Here is a 17,500-nt window from a genome sequence, read left to right as displayed (position 1 = left end):
TCAGGTGCACAAAATCTTTGGCTACCACAAGCAAAATTATTGTATAAGTACACTAGCTAATATCCACATATGTCTTTTTTTTTTTAATTAGAAGCAGGAAAAGCCGAGTTAAATTCTATATTACAAGCCTTAAATATATCCAAATCATGCGTATAGTAATTTTTTTTTTTTTTTTTTTTTTTTTTTTTTTTTTTTTTTTTTTTTTTTTTTTTTTTTTTTTTGTGATTCAGGACGAACTGGACTGGTCTGACTACCCGCTATATCACACAGCATTCGAAGACTTCAATGCTATGAAGACCATTCTTGACCCGGAATTCCGGTACCACCTTTCGTTGGGGCATTTATGGGGTCTCATGACCATAGGCTTGGCTGATGCTGAGGTAAGAGGTATAGTTTGCCACTTTAGTTTCTTTGGAAATCAAATCAAAATTATGAAAAAAGAAATCCTTCTGAATACAGAGGAACGTTATATTCTAGTGCAAAAATAACGTGCTATGATGTATGTAAAAACGTATTCTTGCATAGTAGATACTACATCCACAGAATAGCCTCGGAGAAAACAATATTATTTCACATAGAATGACTAACTATTTGATAAACATCAAATTATCATATTCTCAAAAATCCAGTGATTATCGAATTTGAATATAACAATGAGATTGTATTATTATGCATTTTGTTCAGTATTTAATCGTCCTGATATTCTTGCCTAATTATACTTTTTTTCTGAACTCTCCTCCATAACTGAAGATTTTTTTTCTTGGTAAAATCTCGATATTTAAAGATCTTGCCAATGGACCTCGAAGATGAAATTACGATGCTGCGAAAGATGTTGAAAGGACTTGAGGACGAGTACGGACAAGCACTCAAGGAGAGAGGCATTACCTTAGGTGAGATGATTGAATATTTTCCCCTTAATCTACCTAGGCCTAGTCATTAATTTAAATCCGTGGATACATGCTTCTCTTACAAGAACAGAACAAGATTTGAGTATTAAGGATTTTTTCTTTCAGTAGAAAAAATCTGGTTGATGTTATCATTGTTATAATTGTTTTTAAATTTCTTGTAGTTTTTCCTTATTTCCTTTCCTCACTGGGGTATTTTCCCTGTTGGAGCCCTTGGGCTTATAGCATCCTGCTTTTCCAACTAGGGTTGTTACTTAGCAAGAAATTATAATAATAATAATAATAATATAATAATAGGATACCAAGAGAGTTAATATTTACTATGGAAGTAGCTTCATAGACATGTAGGCCTAGTCAAGCTTCTCTCCCCACAACTATTCAATCGTCAACTAATGATCTTTTTATTAAATGTTCCATCTTTATCAGTTTGCTATTTTCATCTGACATTCACGCTATGCCTCCTAGCTCTGATCTTTTCGCTTCCAACGTAAATCTTTCTTAGCAATTTGATAACCATTTTGACCGCTTGTATATAGATTGATTGACAAAGTTGATAATAATAATAATAATATTAATAACAATAATAATAATAATAATGATAATAATAATAATAATAATAATAATAATAATAACAACAACAACAACAACAACAACAACAATAATAATAATAATAATAATAATAATAATAACAATAATAATAATAATAACAATAATAATAGCAACAACAACAACAATAACAACAATGATAATAATAATAATGATAATAATAATAATAATAATAATAATAATAATGATACAAACTGCTAACAGCTAGAATGATAATACTAATGAAAAGAGAACCATTGATTAATTTTAATCTTTGACAGCGGATACGATTAAGAGGATAGGATATAATACATTGAATAAAAATGGAAGGTTTTGTTTGTCGGTTCATGAAAGTAATCAAAATAAAGAAAAAAAATATATCAAAGCAGGAAGCAATCAAAAGTGAAGGGCAACGGAAGAAAATTTATTTTAACTCATCATCATCATCATCATCATCTCCTACGCCTATTGACGCAAAGGTCCTCGGTTAGACTTCGCTATAATTTTTATTTTTATAGTCGTCTCTATTTGAGCCTTAAATTCAATACTTCCTCATTCATCATCTCCTACTTCCCGTTTCATGGCTCTCAGACATGTAGGCTTAGGTCTTCCAACTCTTCTAGTGCCTTCTGATGAGTCAAAGTAAAAACATTTATCTTTGAATTTTCAGAAGAGGAAAATTCAACAGAGACGGGAAATGAAGACCCCGAAATTAATCCTGGAACAGCCATAAATAACGAGAGATAGAATACAATAAATTATAAAGAGGGACCAAGCTATGTTCTATACTTAAATTTTTTTAATGAGGCGCATTTGCACTGACTCGCAGCGGTGCCCTCTTAGCTCGGAAAAGTATCCTGCTCTCTGATTGGTTTGAATTGTCTTGTCTAACCAATCAGCGATCATGAAGCTTTTCCGAGCTAAAAAGGCACCCCTGCGAGTCGGTGCAAATCTGCCTCACCAAAAGAATTGACTATAGTTCTTTGATTTCTACAAACTTTCAAAGTTGGATTAGTGGGTGAGTACAGAAAACTGCAAAATCTTCATCTTCTTTTACAGGTTACGTAGAATCTACTATTAACCGATTTGCTGAAGTGGCCCGTGACTTTAGTATGAGGCTTGAGGATATTTCTGAAATACCGTGAGTATATAGTATGCTCTTCAGTTGTTTCAGAAAATGCCTTTCAATAAATTACTATATCAGTCAATCATATATGTATATACCATTTAATCTGGCTGTGAAAATGGTTTCTATATTCTTGGGACAGTAAGAAGGTAAAGATAAAAACATCTACAACAATTTATTATTCCCCTCAATTACTTCCTACGAAAGTCATTTTAGCCACCAGTAACAGGGGTACATAATTTGATGTCAATTGTTTATATCATGGCAGTCATGGTATCTCCAACACTGCTAATGACCCGTAAGAATTAAGTTCTTTTTAAGACATTTTCATTAAAACTTGGAGGTTTGGGAGTTTGAAAGGTAACCATGAAAAACAGATGTACTGTATTAATTGTTACACTGCTGCAGAATATAACTGAGACTAAAAAGCATAAAACCATGAGAATGGTTTGAAATAGAAAAGCAAAGATTACGAGTTGCTGATATCCTCACTAAAATTCATGATAAAAGTAGTGATTTTGATTTGAGTATTCTCTAGCATCTAGAATTTTTTTTTCTCGATTCTGCTGGCTACTATGGCTTTTGTAACGACTTGCTCAAAATTCGGTAGTTTTCTAATATTTCTATAGTAGGCAGATACTTTGTATTCAACTGTCAACTCCATATTGGCAAAGTAGTGGCGTAGCTAGGAATTTGGGGGCCCGGTGTCTGAGTAAAGAGACACCCACGTTCCATTACCCTGGCGAGGGGGATGGTAATTCTAAATGTAGACTTACGTACACTGTTTAAAAAAAACCGTAATTTTAATCAGCATTTCTCGTAAAAATGTATTGTTCTTAGCCGTATTTCAGTGAAATACAGGCGACCGTAATTTTACCATACTTTGTTAATATATTTTACGGGTTGGTGACCGTAATATCACTTTTTTACGTCAATATATCCTTTTTTAAAACGGCCAATGCCTGGCATTATTTATTCCAGGATTTTTTTTTTATTTTTTTTTTACGGCAAATTTTCAAGTTTATTTTTATTTTCTGAACCTGGTTTGGAGGCCCTTCCCACTCTCTTGGAAGCCTGTGGGCATTTTAAACACACCGCCTTCCCTCACCCCCTTAATATGCCAATGTTTTCCATTATGGATTTTCCATTTAGTTACTCAAAGATGTTTACATAAACTTTAATTGAAAAGTTACTTATAGTTACGTTCTTTATTCGAATTTAACTTTGGTAAGAAACAATAGCCATTAATAAACTTGATCAGGTCTTATGCATAATTAAGCCATCTTCAACGTGCTCACCTACTGGTTATGCAAGTCTCTAAACATAAACATCTATTTCAGAGTGTTTATTTAACGGACAAACATTCAATTATATCAATATGATCTTACATTCATTTTTTTTCAGCTGACGTTAGAAAAGTGCAGGCTATGTCATTGAAGCTGAATGCGATTGGCTTAAACCCCCTCCCCCCCCCCCCACCCCATCGACTTCAAAGGATATAAAAATATAAACTTTGTGATTAAGGAAGGAATTCACAAGAATATTATCTTTATATTCTTTATTCCAACTTTTTCTTTTGGTTAACAGAAGGCAAAGACATGGGCCTTCAGGTAGCGAGAAAGGATCAATGTTCTTGCCAGCTCTATGAATACTCATCTTAACCGAATTATAATTTGATTTTCCTTTTGCTAATACATTTTAAAAGTGATCGTGATTGTCCTCGTCTATTACAATTCTTTTTATATGAATAGTAATGAAGATGAGATGAGAAGTCCTGTCTGATTTTTTTTCAGGGTATAATTTTCCTTTTTATATCAGAAACGGTTCATTTCTTAAGAGATTATCGAATCATTCCTAAGGCAATTTCCTTAAAGAATTATATTTAGAATTAGAAATTGATGTAACAAAATCTGGTTTTATCTTCTGGACTTTATATCACGCTTTATTTCTATTTCGTTTTTGTTTTTTTACAGATAAGGATTCAAACACTGAATTAAATCCCTTTCTTATTTCACTGAAAAATAAATATATAGTTGGCATACGACATCAATCTCTATTGTATAAAGAAAGACCATCTATTTAGTATCAATATTATGCAAATTTTCATAGTCCCAAATTACATAACAGTTTTATAATTGTAACAACTTTTATACTTAGTTTTTTTAACATTTTTTTACCTTGTGTGTGTTTTGACATTTATCTTCATTTTTACTCAATGATATTTTCTCTTTCCTTTTTTCTTCATGATTATTTTCCATGTTGCGTGCAAAGTCCTCTGTTGGCTCGGCAGCTGAACGACCAACTGGTAATGCTGGAGAAATGTTACATAGATACCGAGGGGAGCCCGTACAGGCCCTACATGAAGTACGTATACCTAGGCCTACTATTATATTCTGCTTTGATCTTTTGATAACTTTGAAGTTTCTTTGATTTACCGAATTTTCCTAAGATTGACCCTATTGATTGATAGGCATAAACTCGTTTCTTCTTATTCTACCCTCTAGAATTACTCATTATGAATTGTCAGTCTTTTTATTCACATTTAAATCCATATCATATATTACATCGGTGTGATTACAAGTTCATTAACTTTATATAGTTTTTCATAAATCAATAAGCTGTTACGTGTGTATCAAGACAATAGTTCAAAATATAAACACTTGATTAGAATTAACGATTTCATCTATTTCTATCGTCGATTCACAATACTTCCAGTTTGTACTTTTGTTTGAAACCCTCCGGCTCTTCCAGGAACAAGATGTTTGGCACGAGCGACTTCAACCAGTACAAGTCGTGGCTGGCACCTGCTGTCAGGGACGCCCTTTGGCAAGCCACCCACTGCGAGGGACAATGTCGCCACCAGTGGCAATTGGTCGAAAAGGAAATCGCAGTGTTGCAATACATCATAAACTCCGCTCTGTTGATAATGAAAGATATCCAGAAGCTTTAAGCTGTCATTGAAGAGTTGAACTTTAGTTATTGGCGAATGAAGCTCCAAATCTTTCAGTCCGTCAACGTCGGATAAGTTTTAAGCTGCTGTTGATGATTCTAGATCTGCTATTGGCAAATAACCTTTAGGCCAATGTTAGAAGATTGAGTTTAAATAGTTAGTGGTGAATTAAGATTTAATTCACTGATCATGGAAAAACACGATAGACGTACGTAGATAATTTTTCTGTTGTAGCTTTATAGATATTTTTTTCATCTTGATATTAAAGCAAACTTATTAGTTTGAGTGTTAGTCTTTTCTATACCCTGAAGATATAGACAAGGTTCTGTTTACCTCGAAATTCGTTACATCTCTCTTTAGTTTATCAAGTTTTAAAACAACTGTCTCAGATGCATACCCTACTGTCATTTAGATAATGAGTTCACAAACACACATACACACTCGAACACACACACACCCACACATACACATACACACACACATATATATATATATATATATATATATATATATATATATATATATATACATACATATATATACACACATATATATATATATATATATATACTGTATATATATACATATACTACATATATATATATATATATATATATATATATATATTTAAATATATATATAATAAATATATATATATAATAAATATATATATAAATATATATAAATATATATATATGTATATATATATATATATATATATATATATATATATATATATATACAGAGAACAACAACAACAACAACATATGCAGCTGTTTCTGATCCACTGCAGGACAAAGGTTTCAAGTCTTGGGTTTGGCCAGTACGACGGATTGATGCTGGTAGGAGATTTTTGTTTCAGTCACTCTCGGTTCTCCCCGTCCCTCCGGTAGGGGGGGAAGATTGAATAGTCATACCCTGGTGAGACGGGCTGCGTATGTGGGTATATCTATCTTGATAGTTGGACGTTTATTTTTGACGGGTCGCATACATTGATATATATATATATATATATATATATATATATATATATATATATATATATATATATATATATATATATACATATATATATATATATGTATATATATATATATATATATATATATATATACATATATATATATATATATATATATATATATATATGTATATATACATATATATATACATATATATATATATATATATATATATATACATATATATATATATATATCTTTATTTTTTAGGATAACTACGACTTCAAACACACTGAATTCATTCATGGGAACATCAAGGTCTTCATCAGCTTCAGGTATATCAATCAAATTATTCCCTTAATATCTCCTATTCATGATCTCACTAAATTGTTCCATCTAACGTGGTCTTTCTTCATCTTCTGTTGCTATAACAGAGCCATCTCTCCTCTTGATAGGTATGTGCTTCTTCTTCTTCTTCTTCTTTGCCCCAGTCGATATTACATTGATAATTCTATGAGCAATTCTTACACAATAGCCAGTTCCTGAATTTATAGCTTTGTTAGCCTCATCTGCTTTACTGTCTTAATATTCTCTCCAGTCATTCCTGGCTTTTCTTTTGACCTCGCTATCAATACTGGAATGCTTAGCATGCTCTACCTTGTAATTTTCATTACTTCCTCGAAAACTTTTAACAATCAATTTCTGTTTTTGTCTCCTTTTTATAGTATCCAAAGTATCAATCGATGTCCATGGCTTTCTCCTTGTAACTGTGTGTCCTATGACTTCACTACCAACGACTGATATATGTTCTTAATGTCACACCATTCTTCATTAATAATCTGGGCATTGTTTCTTAAAGTCTCTAAGACTGCAAATCGATTCTTACATTCAATTGCAAATGTTCATCTGTGCTCTTCTTCTAAAAGCTTGGTTGTATCAAACCTAGGTATTCTATCTAGCTTTCTGATGGGTGCTTCAAGTTTCATTTTCAGTGTGGTAATAAGGAGCTGGTGATCGCTATCAATAACTGCACCTCTAAAGATTCTTACATTTCTCAGAGTCCTCCTTCTCTCTTCATTAATGGCAATGTGATCTATCTGATTTTTTTTAATTGCCACTTGGTGAAGTCCAAGTATACTTGTGGATGTTCTTGTGTTGAAAAGGAGTACCTCTAATGACAAGATTGTTTGCTGAACAGAAACTTATGAAATGTGCTCCATTTTCATTTGTAACTTCGCCAAGACCCTCGACACCCATCACATTCTCAGTGCCTTGATTATTTCTTCTAACTTTAGCATTGAAGTCGCCAATCACAATTTTCATATCCCTCTCAGGGATCTCATCTATTAACCTCCATAGTTCTTCATAGTATTCATCTTTCCTTTCTTCACGGGAATCACTTGTTGGGGCATAACAAGGTATAACACTCATATTGCACTGCTTTGATTTGAACTTTGCTAGTAACAATCTTCTATTTGAAGCTCTCCACTCTGTTAAAAAAAAAAAAAAAAAAAAAAACATAAAGGATAAAGGCGAGAAATGAGTAAAAGTTCACAAAAGGACAATAATTCAAACATAAAAATAGTAATAAATAAACAAAACTTCTAGTCATTCCTCTAAGTTTATTCAAAGAGCAGTTACAACATGAAGTTACGCAGTATTTTCAATGTATTTGATATTACAAACATATAAACATACATACATACATTTTCATCAGATTTCGAGTTATCGCTATTTAGAACAAAACTATAGTTTGAGTGAACAGTAACAATATCTATGCTTATAATTATGATATCTCAGTTGGTATTCGGTGAGTCATGAGATTCAAAGTAGTTACAGAGCTTACAATAATAATAATAATAATAATAATAATAATAATAATAATAATAATAATAATAATAATAATAATAATAATATTAATAATAATAATAATAACACTAATAATAATAACAATAATAGTCGTAATAATAATAATAATAATAATAATAATGATAATAATAATAATTATCATTATTATTATCATTATTATTAATATAAGTAATTCCAAAAAGGCACACTCACAATAATAGCCATGGCGTTTTTAAAATGCATAATAATAATAATAATAATAATAATAATAATAATAATAATAATAATAATAATAATAATAATAATAATAATAATAATAATAATAATAACAAGTTATTACAAAATCTAGCACTCATTTAAAATCATGATTTTTAAAAATCTTTTTGACAGTTTTTCTGTTTTTTGTGAATCCCATTTATTGAATAAAACTGTTGCAATATATAAAGTATGTTAAGAATAAGGAATATTAGTCTACTGCAGTGTCACGTGTTCATGATAACAACATCCATAGTAGTTTATTTACTTCCCTCTGAAAAGGTGTGAATTCACAAGCGGAATAAGAACATCGTATTTTGAAAGTTTATCCGCAGGACAATAAGCAGTTGTTTACGATGGACTAAGAACAAGTAAGTCATTGAAAGTGATTAGATTTATGAATGTTCTGTGCTTTCCATTGTCGTAATTAGTATAACCCTCTTTTATACGCTGAAAGTTAAAAAGGGAAACTTTTCATTCCGTGAAAGGTATTCCAGGACCCAGGAGTTGATCTCCTAGATGACTTTTTCGTTGTCCTGTATCTGTATCTGTTCATCCTCTTCGCTGACAGTCTGCAGCTGACAAGTGACAGCTCGCAGGGCGTCGTCGTCCTCCCTCTGGCCGGCGAAGTTCCAGGGTTGCACAGTTCCAGAGCCGAATATCAAGAAGAAGGAGCCGGCCACGACGAACACAGGGACGCACATCCAGAACACCTTCTCCCATTGCTCCATAGTTTGCTTGAAATTATCATTAGAATTATCATTAGTATTGTAATATGCTTTAAAGTAAAGTAAATCTTCGACTGAGTAAGGAATTGCATACCATCGTGCATATTTTACTACGTTACTCCATTATCATTTTTAAATGGGTCTTTAAAAATAGCCACTTGGCCCCAAACTTATCTGAAAAGAGTCTCAGACTAGAAAATCACTTTGCGGAAAGGGATCAAGAACAGAGAAGAAGGTATGAAAAAAATATTGTATATTACAATTATAACATTCAGTCAATACAAAGCAAAAGTTAACCAATTAAATAAGCCAAAGAAACTGTATTTATTTGAACATTCAATCAAAGATAAGACTTGGATAGCGTGTGTTATATTTCTGATGTTTATTCATATCTCCAAAGACACAAATCATTTGGAATTGAAAAGTTAACTCATGATTGGTTATTGTTTAGAATTCAGATCAAGATCTCATTCCGAAATATTTGCACAAGGTTGATTTTTCTTATTTAAAACTAAATTCCTTTATTTTAATTCCTTACAATCATTAAGAACTGAATTAACAGAGGCAATATCTGTTTCCTTTGAAGAAAATCATTAGAAGATCGTGACTGTGTATTCATTGAGACTCGTCTAGACCCTTCCCGAATAGGTATTACAATTTTACTTATACTTGACTCTAATTATAGTAAAAAAAATGGAGATACGAAGGATATAAGCTGGATTCCAAAATGAAAAAAATCTCTTTGAGAATACTGTCAAATCTAAGATGAAAATATGAACCAACTTTTAAACAAATTTCATTTTAATAGTGAATATTTGCACCTTAAAAAATGTGAATTTAAAGTTTAATTATCCTCATTGATAATGTTCTAGTGTAGGAGATATTTTCAAATTTCTCGCGCGTGACTTTCGAATTGTTTCTTTTGGACTATTTTCGTATGGTTAATTGTATGAATTTCAAAAGTTCAACCCTTTTCCAATACGAAAAATACTAAAGACAACTTGCTGATATAGAACAAATGTTGTTTTGATAGTTGTCTTTTCAAATACTGCACAGATATGGTGATGCTCATTGAATGAACAATAAGTAATGTAGGGATAATGGTACAGTTGATCACAGGAATTTCTGACACACACCTTGCTGAGGAAGTGCACCCTGCCGTGCCCTTACTGCGCGGGGAATTCCCATGTGTTGCCCTGTCACCCACCTCTACCACCTCTCCCTACGCTAGCTGTTTAGTTACAACGTTAAAAAAAAAAAAAACTTAATTCTAATCGGAAAATCTCCGTAATATATACTGTTCTCAGCCGTATTTCAGTAAAATACAGGCGACCGTAATTTTTACCCTACTTTGTTATTATCTTTTACGGGTTGGTGACTGTAATATCACTCCTTTACGTCAAGATATCCGTTTTTAAAACGGCAAATGGATGGCAACATTTATTCCAGGATTTTTACCGTTTTTACGGCAAACTTATAACAGTAATGGGTGTGAAAAGGTGCACTTCTTCGGAGCGAAGTGTGCCAGGATTTTCTGTGTCCTACTGCGCATGACTTACCACTTCATTAATGACAGCACCCACAGCTACAGGTGCTATGGAGGAGGTTGCTGCAGCGAAGGTGTTGCTGATCCCGAAGAGAGTTCCTGGAATATAAAGCATTGAGTGGTATAGGTTTCCGTCATCTTAAAAAAGATAAACCAAAAGAGAAGAAAACCTTCACACTTATTCACTACGATGACGTTATGAGAAGGTGACGGATTTAGCTTTTAACAAATTCAGAAGAGCTGGAAAATTATTTTATTACAAGGATGAGACAGGTAACTTAAGATTCCAAAATAAGCAATGACGGAGCGAGGGGTTGAAATGAAACCTTTTGCAAACGATGTTTCTCATATCTTACTGAAATTAGGCTCTCGTTTGCCTGTTTATCTTTCGCTTATCATGGCAGTCAAGCTGTTGTAAACAAAGGGAATAAATGAGTTTTATCATTCTAACCTTATGTTAGAAGTATCTGAGATATATGAATTAGCAAATATCTAAAAAAAACTATCACTTGTAAGTTTAAATTAGCGTTGCCAATTAACATACCATAATCATTAGTAAGACATAAAAGGCATAGCACTTAACGACCATCTAAACCATATAAGATTAATAGCTTGCTTCATTGCTCATCTAGCATTGTTAAGGCAACACAACTCTGTAGAGCTACTTGAAGATGTGTAGCTTTATTTTACATGTGAAATATAGCAACAGCTTTTTCAATATCTTTAGCATGTTTAAAGCAACATTGCCAAGTAGACTAACCGGAGAAATTTGGAGCAATGTCGGTGTGGTTCACCTGCTGGCTGGCTGCTATGGACCCGTTGAAGAAATTGGCCAGACAAAGCAGAACGACGATGGTGGTGACGGAGCAGCCGGAGTAAATCACGGCGACCAGCAGGATTGCTGGACCAAACATTGCTGTCAGAGGGAAATCGTAGATCAGTAAGATTGGGCTTCATTATAAATCAGGAGAGTAGGGCTTGCAAGGCAGCTAATACTGAAAGATCTAACCTAACTTGTAATAAAGTGTAATTTCAGATCCCATTGGTTTGAAAGGTTGATAGTTTGCAATGTTAGCCAAAAGAGCACAACCTAGCGCCAGAGGTTGTTCAGCACATAAGGGCAGCTGGGAGAAAATCCTGCCAGTGCACTTTGAAGTTTAAGTGAAAAGAGGTTGGACAGCAAAATTGAAGAAAGGTTTTGGAACCAGAGGTAAGGTAGAAGGCTAACAAAACAGGTGAAGCTAGGGGCCGAAGCATCACTGCAAAGATCTTATTGCAATGAATACAGTTCACTGCTAAGACGCAATTACACCATCATCCTCCGGTACATTAATTTGAAGTTATTCCATTGATAGTCGCCTGAAGATAAACTGATACTGAAAAACTTGGCTAAAACTAAGCTACTCTAGTGATACAGTTAGCTTCAGTAATTGTGGCAAACTTCACTGTAAACGAAGGAGACGTCTGATAACTGTACATTAAATATGTAATGCTGTGTTTAGAAAAAGAGAAACTGTCGGCAACGTTGTCCGTAAAACAAAATGGCTAAACTTATAAACACTCAATTAAAAGGATTTTTATTAATTTCATGAAGTACTGTTAAGCAAGAAACCATATTTTCATATACAGCACTTCGTAAAATTAATACAAATGTTTTTGTATCAGGTACAAGTTTAGTGAATTTATTTCCCAGACAGCGTTGCCATCAGTTTCTCTTTTACTAAACACAGCAGCATTACCTGCTACAATGTACAGGTGTTGTCAGGAGTCTTGCTGGCTTACCGTGAGGTCACGCTGTATCGGATTTATGAAGCCAATTGTACTGTGCTACTTAGAAACTCAAGTGAATTCTTGAATATAGATAACCTTTGCTAACACAAGACTCACCCAAAATCTAAAGAGAAGAACTTGGACTCACCGATAGAGCAGAAGAGCTTCCGCGCTACGACGATGGACAAATACCCTCTGCAGAGAAGCCAGTCAGCGAGGATTCCGGATGACACGGCCCCCAGGTAGCGGCACAGGAAGGGTAGCCCTGACACTAGGCCGTTCTGAAAGAACGTGTCATATCTCAACGTTATAATGCAGTCCAATAATCGAGACACAAATAAATAAAATATAAAAAAAACTATGCATGATTATTCTTAATTCTATTATGTCATATTCTACTGGTTTTCATTGCTTGGTATTTCTGTTCCAAGTTGTTTTCTAATTTACATGCAATCTCTCTTATTTCCTGAGGAGATGAGAGTACTGGAAAAACTGAACCATGGAATCTCTCAATGTTTCCAAATATAGGAAAAGGAAAATAGTCACAGAGAATGGCTAACTTTCTGAATAGAGTAGCCCAAGACATTCCTCATGTACGTCGGTAGCTGGCTGGTGTATATCGCTAACCCGAAAGCGTTGCCCATGTCACCCACGATGATGGCCCACATAGGCAGGCTTGTTGCAATCTGGATCAGGCGCAGGGAGTGTAAGAGGTAAACTTTAAATGTTATTTCATCACATTTATGATTCATATCTTACAAACATTGTTATGGGTCAAAATAGAAATTAGCATAATTTGATTACACTTTAGTAAACTGCAAGTGTATAAAACATGGACCAGCAAAACAATTGTAAAAAAAGCATCTTTTTATGAAACCTAAATACGAAAACATAAATTTTACATCAAACACTAAATAATCATAAGTAAAAAATACATCTCTTTTAATGAAACGTGTAATATGTAAAATGAGAGAACAAAAAAAAAATCTTTATAGATAAAAACTTGACATTTTAGGATACGAAACTAAATTGAGTCAATTACGAGTTTCCATCTTCGATATCAATAATAGTTGCGACGCTAGTTTATAGTATAATTAAACCTATAAGTCAATGACTTACTGTACCTGCTTCCACGGTGTAATGAGGGAGGGATCCTTGGATTTGCCTCCAGCCCTCACGCTCTGTTGGATGTAATGCTTCTCTTTTTCGGTGATCCTGCGGATGTTCAGTACAGTCTGTTATTATTATTATTATTATTATTATTATTATTATTTTTATTATTGCTATTATTATTAATATGATTATTATTTAATATTATTATTATTATTATTATTATTATTATTATTATTATTATTATTATTATTATTATTATTGTAGTTAATTGCATAACTTTTTTTGTATATTGACTCAAATATTCTCATGGAAACATATATAACTTGATTTAGTAGAAACATACGGAGACGAGCGTCCTCATCTACGATATAGTACATTGCGTAGAACTATAATTACATTTATTACTCCGAATTCAAATAACAGGTCAGCTCACCTGGATTATTAAAGGTAAAGTATCTTGTATATTATAATAAATAAACAAAATGATTTGAATACCGTGGAACAATTCTTTTAGACGAATAGTCAAATATATGATACCAATTCCATATACCATCAATAACAGGGGCATTGCTTTATTGAAATGATATGTATTTGATACAAAGACATGAAAACGAAAGATTGACCATAAACACAAGCCTTCAGTCTGCGGTAGGGGATATGGATCATAATTCAATAGGTTTACACGGGCAAACGGTTCGTCATACGGTTCGTAGAGGTGTCAAACAGTCAAACAAGTCGAACCGTTCGACAAAAGTGTTCGAAAACCAAATAGGGTTGCGGTGGCCTGGTGGTAGCGATCTTGCCTGGTGATTGCCAGACTGGGGTTCTGGTCCAGCTCAAATTCGTTAAGCTCCTTTAGTCACTGCAACCTCACCATCCTTGTGAGGTAAAGATTTTGGTTTTGGGGGAGTCTATAGGTCTATCTGCTGAGTCATCAGCGGCCATTGTCTGGCTCTCCTTGATCCTAGCTTGGGTGGAGAGGGGGATTGGCCGCTGATCATATGTAATATGGTCAGTCCCTATTTAGGGCATTGTCCTGGTTGATTGGGGAATGTCACTGTCCCTTGCCTCTGCCATTCATGAGTTGCCTTTAAACCTTTAAACACGTTCGAACATCACCTCAAACACTTGTCAGTTGAACGTTCATTGATTATGAAAAGAGTTCAGCAGATAAGAAAATTTCAAAAAAATAATTGTATCAACAGTAGTCCAGTAGCGTAAATTGGTGGCGTATCTCTGCTTGAGTAACATGGTCTTATTCCTCATTAACTTACAAAGGGGTCTACTTTGATATGATTTATCGATATCAAATTCCATATTTTACGGATCGCAACAGGGTAACAGAAGGGTTTTAGATGATAATAAACACATTTTATGTTTATTTTATATTAACTGCTCTTACATTAAGTCTTCGTCTCCATGGTCTTTTAGATAGGGGTACATAGTGTTTTCTCTGACTCTTATGAACCCCTCTCCTCAAAAAGACTGATCTATTGTAGCCTTTATATACTTTTAACTTGTTTTCCTCAGAACTGGGCTATAAAAGCTTACTCATTTGCCATAACTAAACATTGGCACAATTCTACTCTACTGAACTTTCTGGGAATCATGATATTCGAAATCACTTTGCTTCTTCCCGCAAGCGGTTAACTACTGCACTATATTTGTTCAGTGGCTACTTTCCTCTTGGTAAGGGTCGAAAAGGCTCTTTAGCTATGGTAAGCAGCTCTTCCAAAATCAAAGCACTGTTCTCTGGTCTTGGGTAGTACCCTAGCCTCTGCACCATGGTCTTCCACTGTCTTGGGTTAGAGTTCTCTTGCTTGAGGGTACACCCGGGTACACTAATCTATCTTATTTCTCTTCCTCTTATTTTGTTAAAACTTTTTATATTTTATATAGGAAATATTTATATTAATGTTGTTACTGTTCTTAAAATATTTTAGTTTTCCTTGTTTCCTTTCCTCAATGGGCTATTTTCCCTCGTGGAGCCCCCGGGCTTATAGCATCCTGCTTTTCCAGCTAGGGTTGTAGCTTAACAGCTAATAATAATAATTAATAATAATAATAATAATAATAAGTTGCTACCTTACCTGGGGTGCTCTGAGGGGTCGTCGTACATACAGGTGAACCAGAAGAAACACCAGAAGAGGGAGCACGCCCCACTCGTGTAGAACACGGCCTCCCAGCCGTGCCTGGCGATCACCAATCCGCACAGAGGGAAGGTGAGCGTGATGCTGAAGGTGGCAGCTGAGCAAGAAAGGATTTAATGCTTCAGTTTCTGTTCGATTTACACAATATCCTTTACTTAAAAAGCATAATGAATAAGTACAGTATAATGTTCAGTAAAAGTTAAGCTCTCTCTCTCTCTCTCTCTCTCTCTCTCTCTCTCTCTCTCTCTCTCTCTCTCTCTCTCAAAATAAACAAAAGAGACGCCTCACCAAAGTAAACGATGGAGACAAATCGTGGTCTCTCAAGAGGTGGAATCCATCGAGCGATAAGAGCGTGAATCGAAGGCCAAGACACACCCTGGAAGAATATTTTCTCTGAATACATAGAGAGGCCTGATCCTGTCTAGTTAATTTGCTAAATCAGAAAAATAATCCATAAATAAAACTTATATGTTTAGTAACCAGCTGTAAGTTCAGAGACCTGATCGTCAATAAATGTTTTACCATTACATTTTGGGTAACACAACAAATGAAAAATACATTGCTATTCAGTTTCTATGGTATCGATTTTATGTAACCGTCGCCACTAAATGAAAGCTACTGCATTCTAGGTATAATTTCTTACTTTCCACCACTGTTTTAACGTATCATCATTGACTTAAAAGGCTATCTCAGTAATTGAGGTATGGATAAGCTTCATAGGACACCTTATAAAGCACATCTGAATAATCAAGTCATGAAATGATTTGTTGAACATGCCAGTGGTCATGGAGCCATAGTAGCATAATATTGGGGGAAATTTCCAACTATATTCTTAATAGTTAGCTGAACTATATTTGCATTACTATTAGTTATTTGAACTATATTCGTATTGCTATTAGTTAGTTGAACTATATTTGTATTGATATTAGTTAGCTGAACTATGTTTGTATTGCTATTTGTTAGTTGAACTATATTTGTATTGGTATCAGTTAGTTGAACTATATTTGTATTGCTATTAGTTAGTTGAACTATATTTGTATTGATATCAGTTAGTTGAACTATATTTGCAATACTATTAGTTATTTGAACTATATTTGTATTGCTATTGGTTAGGTGAACTATATTTGTATTGCTATTAGTTTTTTTTAACTATATTTGTATTGCTATTAGTTATTTGAACTATATTTGTATTGATATCAGGCAGTTGAACTATATTTGCATTGCTATTAGTTAGTTGAACTATATTTGTATTGATATTAGTTAGTTGAACTATATGTGTATTGATATTAGTTAGTTGAACTATGTTTGTATTGCTATTAGTTAGCTGAACTATATTTGCATTGATATTAGTGAATCGGACTATATTTGTATTGCTAGGTGTTATTTGAACTATATCTGTATTGCTACCAGTTAGCTGAACTATATTCATATTGTTGCTAGTTAAATGAACTATATTTAGATTTATACTAGTTAGTTGAGATATATATATATATATATATATATATATATATATATATATATTGCTACCAGTTACTTGAACTATATTTACATTGCTGCTAGTT

At 33.5% G+C, this 17,500-nt stretch overlaps 2 protein-coding genes across 2 annotated transcripts in view; one reads left to right on the top strand and one right to left on the bottom strand.

Annotated features, from left to right (window-relative positions):
* Positions 1–5,952, top strand: part of LOC137629449 (N-acetylated-alpha-linked acidic dipeptidase 2-like) — a 31,516-nt gene extending 25,564 nt beyond the window's left edge. Inside the window, exons 12-16 of the mRNA XM_068360755.1 lie at positions 231–380; positions 785–890; positions 2,550–2,631; positions 4,888–4,980; positions 5,368–5,952. Coding sequence (XP_068216856.1) covers positions 231–380; positions 785–890; positions 2,550–2,631; positions 4,888–4,980; positions 5,368–5,566 — 630 coding nt within the window. The 3' untranslated portion in view covers positions 5,567–5,952. The remainder of the gene's footprint in view (positions 1–230; positions 381–784; positions 891–2,549; positions 2,632–4,887; positions 4,981–5,367) is intronic.
* Positions 5,953–9,146: 3,194 nt separating this feature from the next.
* Positions 9,147–17,500, bottom strand: part of LOC137629448 (putative inorganic phosphate cotransporter) — a 29,264-nt gene continuing 20,910 nt past the window's right edge. Inside the window, exons 8-15 of the mRNA XM_068360754.1 lie at positions 16,227–16,314; positions 15,879–16,035; positions 13,800–13,890; positions 13,236–13,361; positions 12,824–12,956; positions 11,666–11,821; positions 10,919–11,004; positions 9,147–9,368 (exon numbers count right to left, since the gene is read on the bottom strand). Coding sequence (XP_068216855.1) covers positions 9,147–9,368; positions 10,919–11,004; positions 11,666–11,821; positions 12,824–12,956; positions 13,236–13,361; positions 13,800–13,890; positions 15,879–16,035; positions 16,227–16,314 — 1,059 coding nt within the window. The remainder of the gene's footprint in view (positions 9,369–10,918; positions 11,005–11,665; positions 11,822–12,823; positions 12,957–13,235; positions 13,362–13,799; positions 13,891–15,878; positions 16,036–16,226; positions 16,315–17,500) is intronic.

Source organism: Palaemon carinicauda, chromosome 37 (assembly GCF_036898095.1).
Source record: "Palaemon carinicauda isolate YSFRI2023 chromosome 37, ASM3689809v2, whole genome shotgun sequence".
NCBI classification, from domain to species: domain Eukaryota; kingdom Metazoa; phylum Arthropoda; class Malacostraca; order Decapoda; family Palaemonidae; genus Palaemon; species Palaemon carinicauda.
The sequence above is the reverse complement of the archived record's forward strand: the minus strand, read 5'-3'. Positions and strand labels throughout refer to the sequence as shown.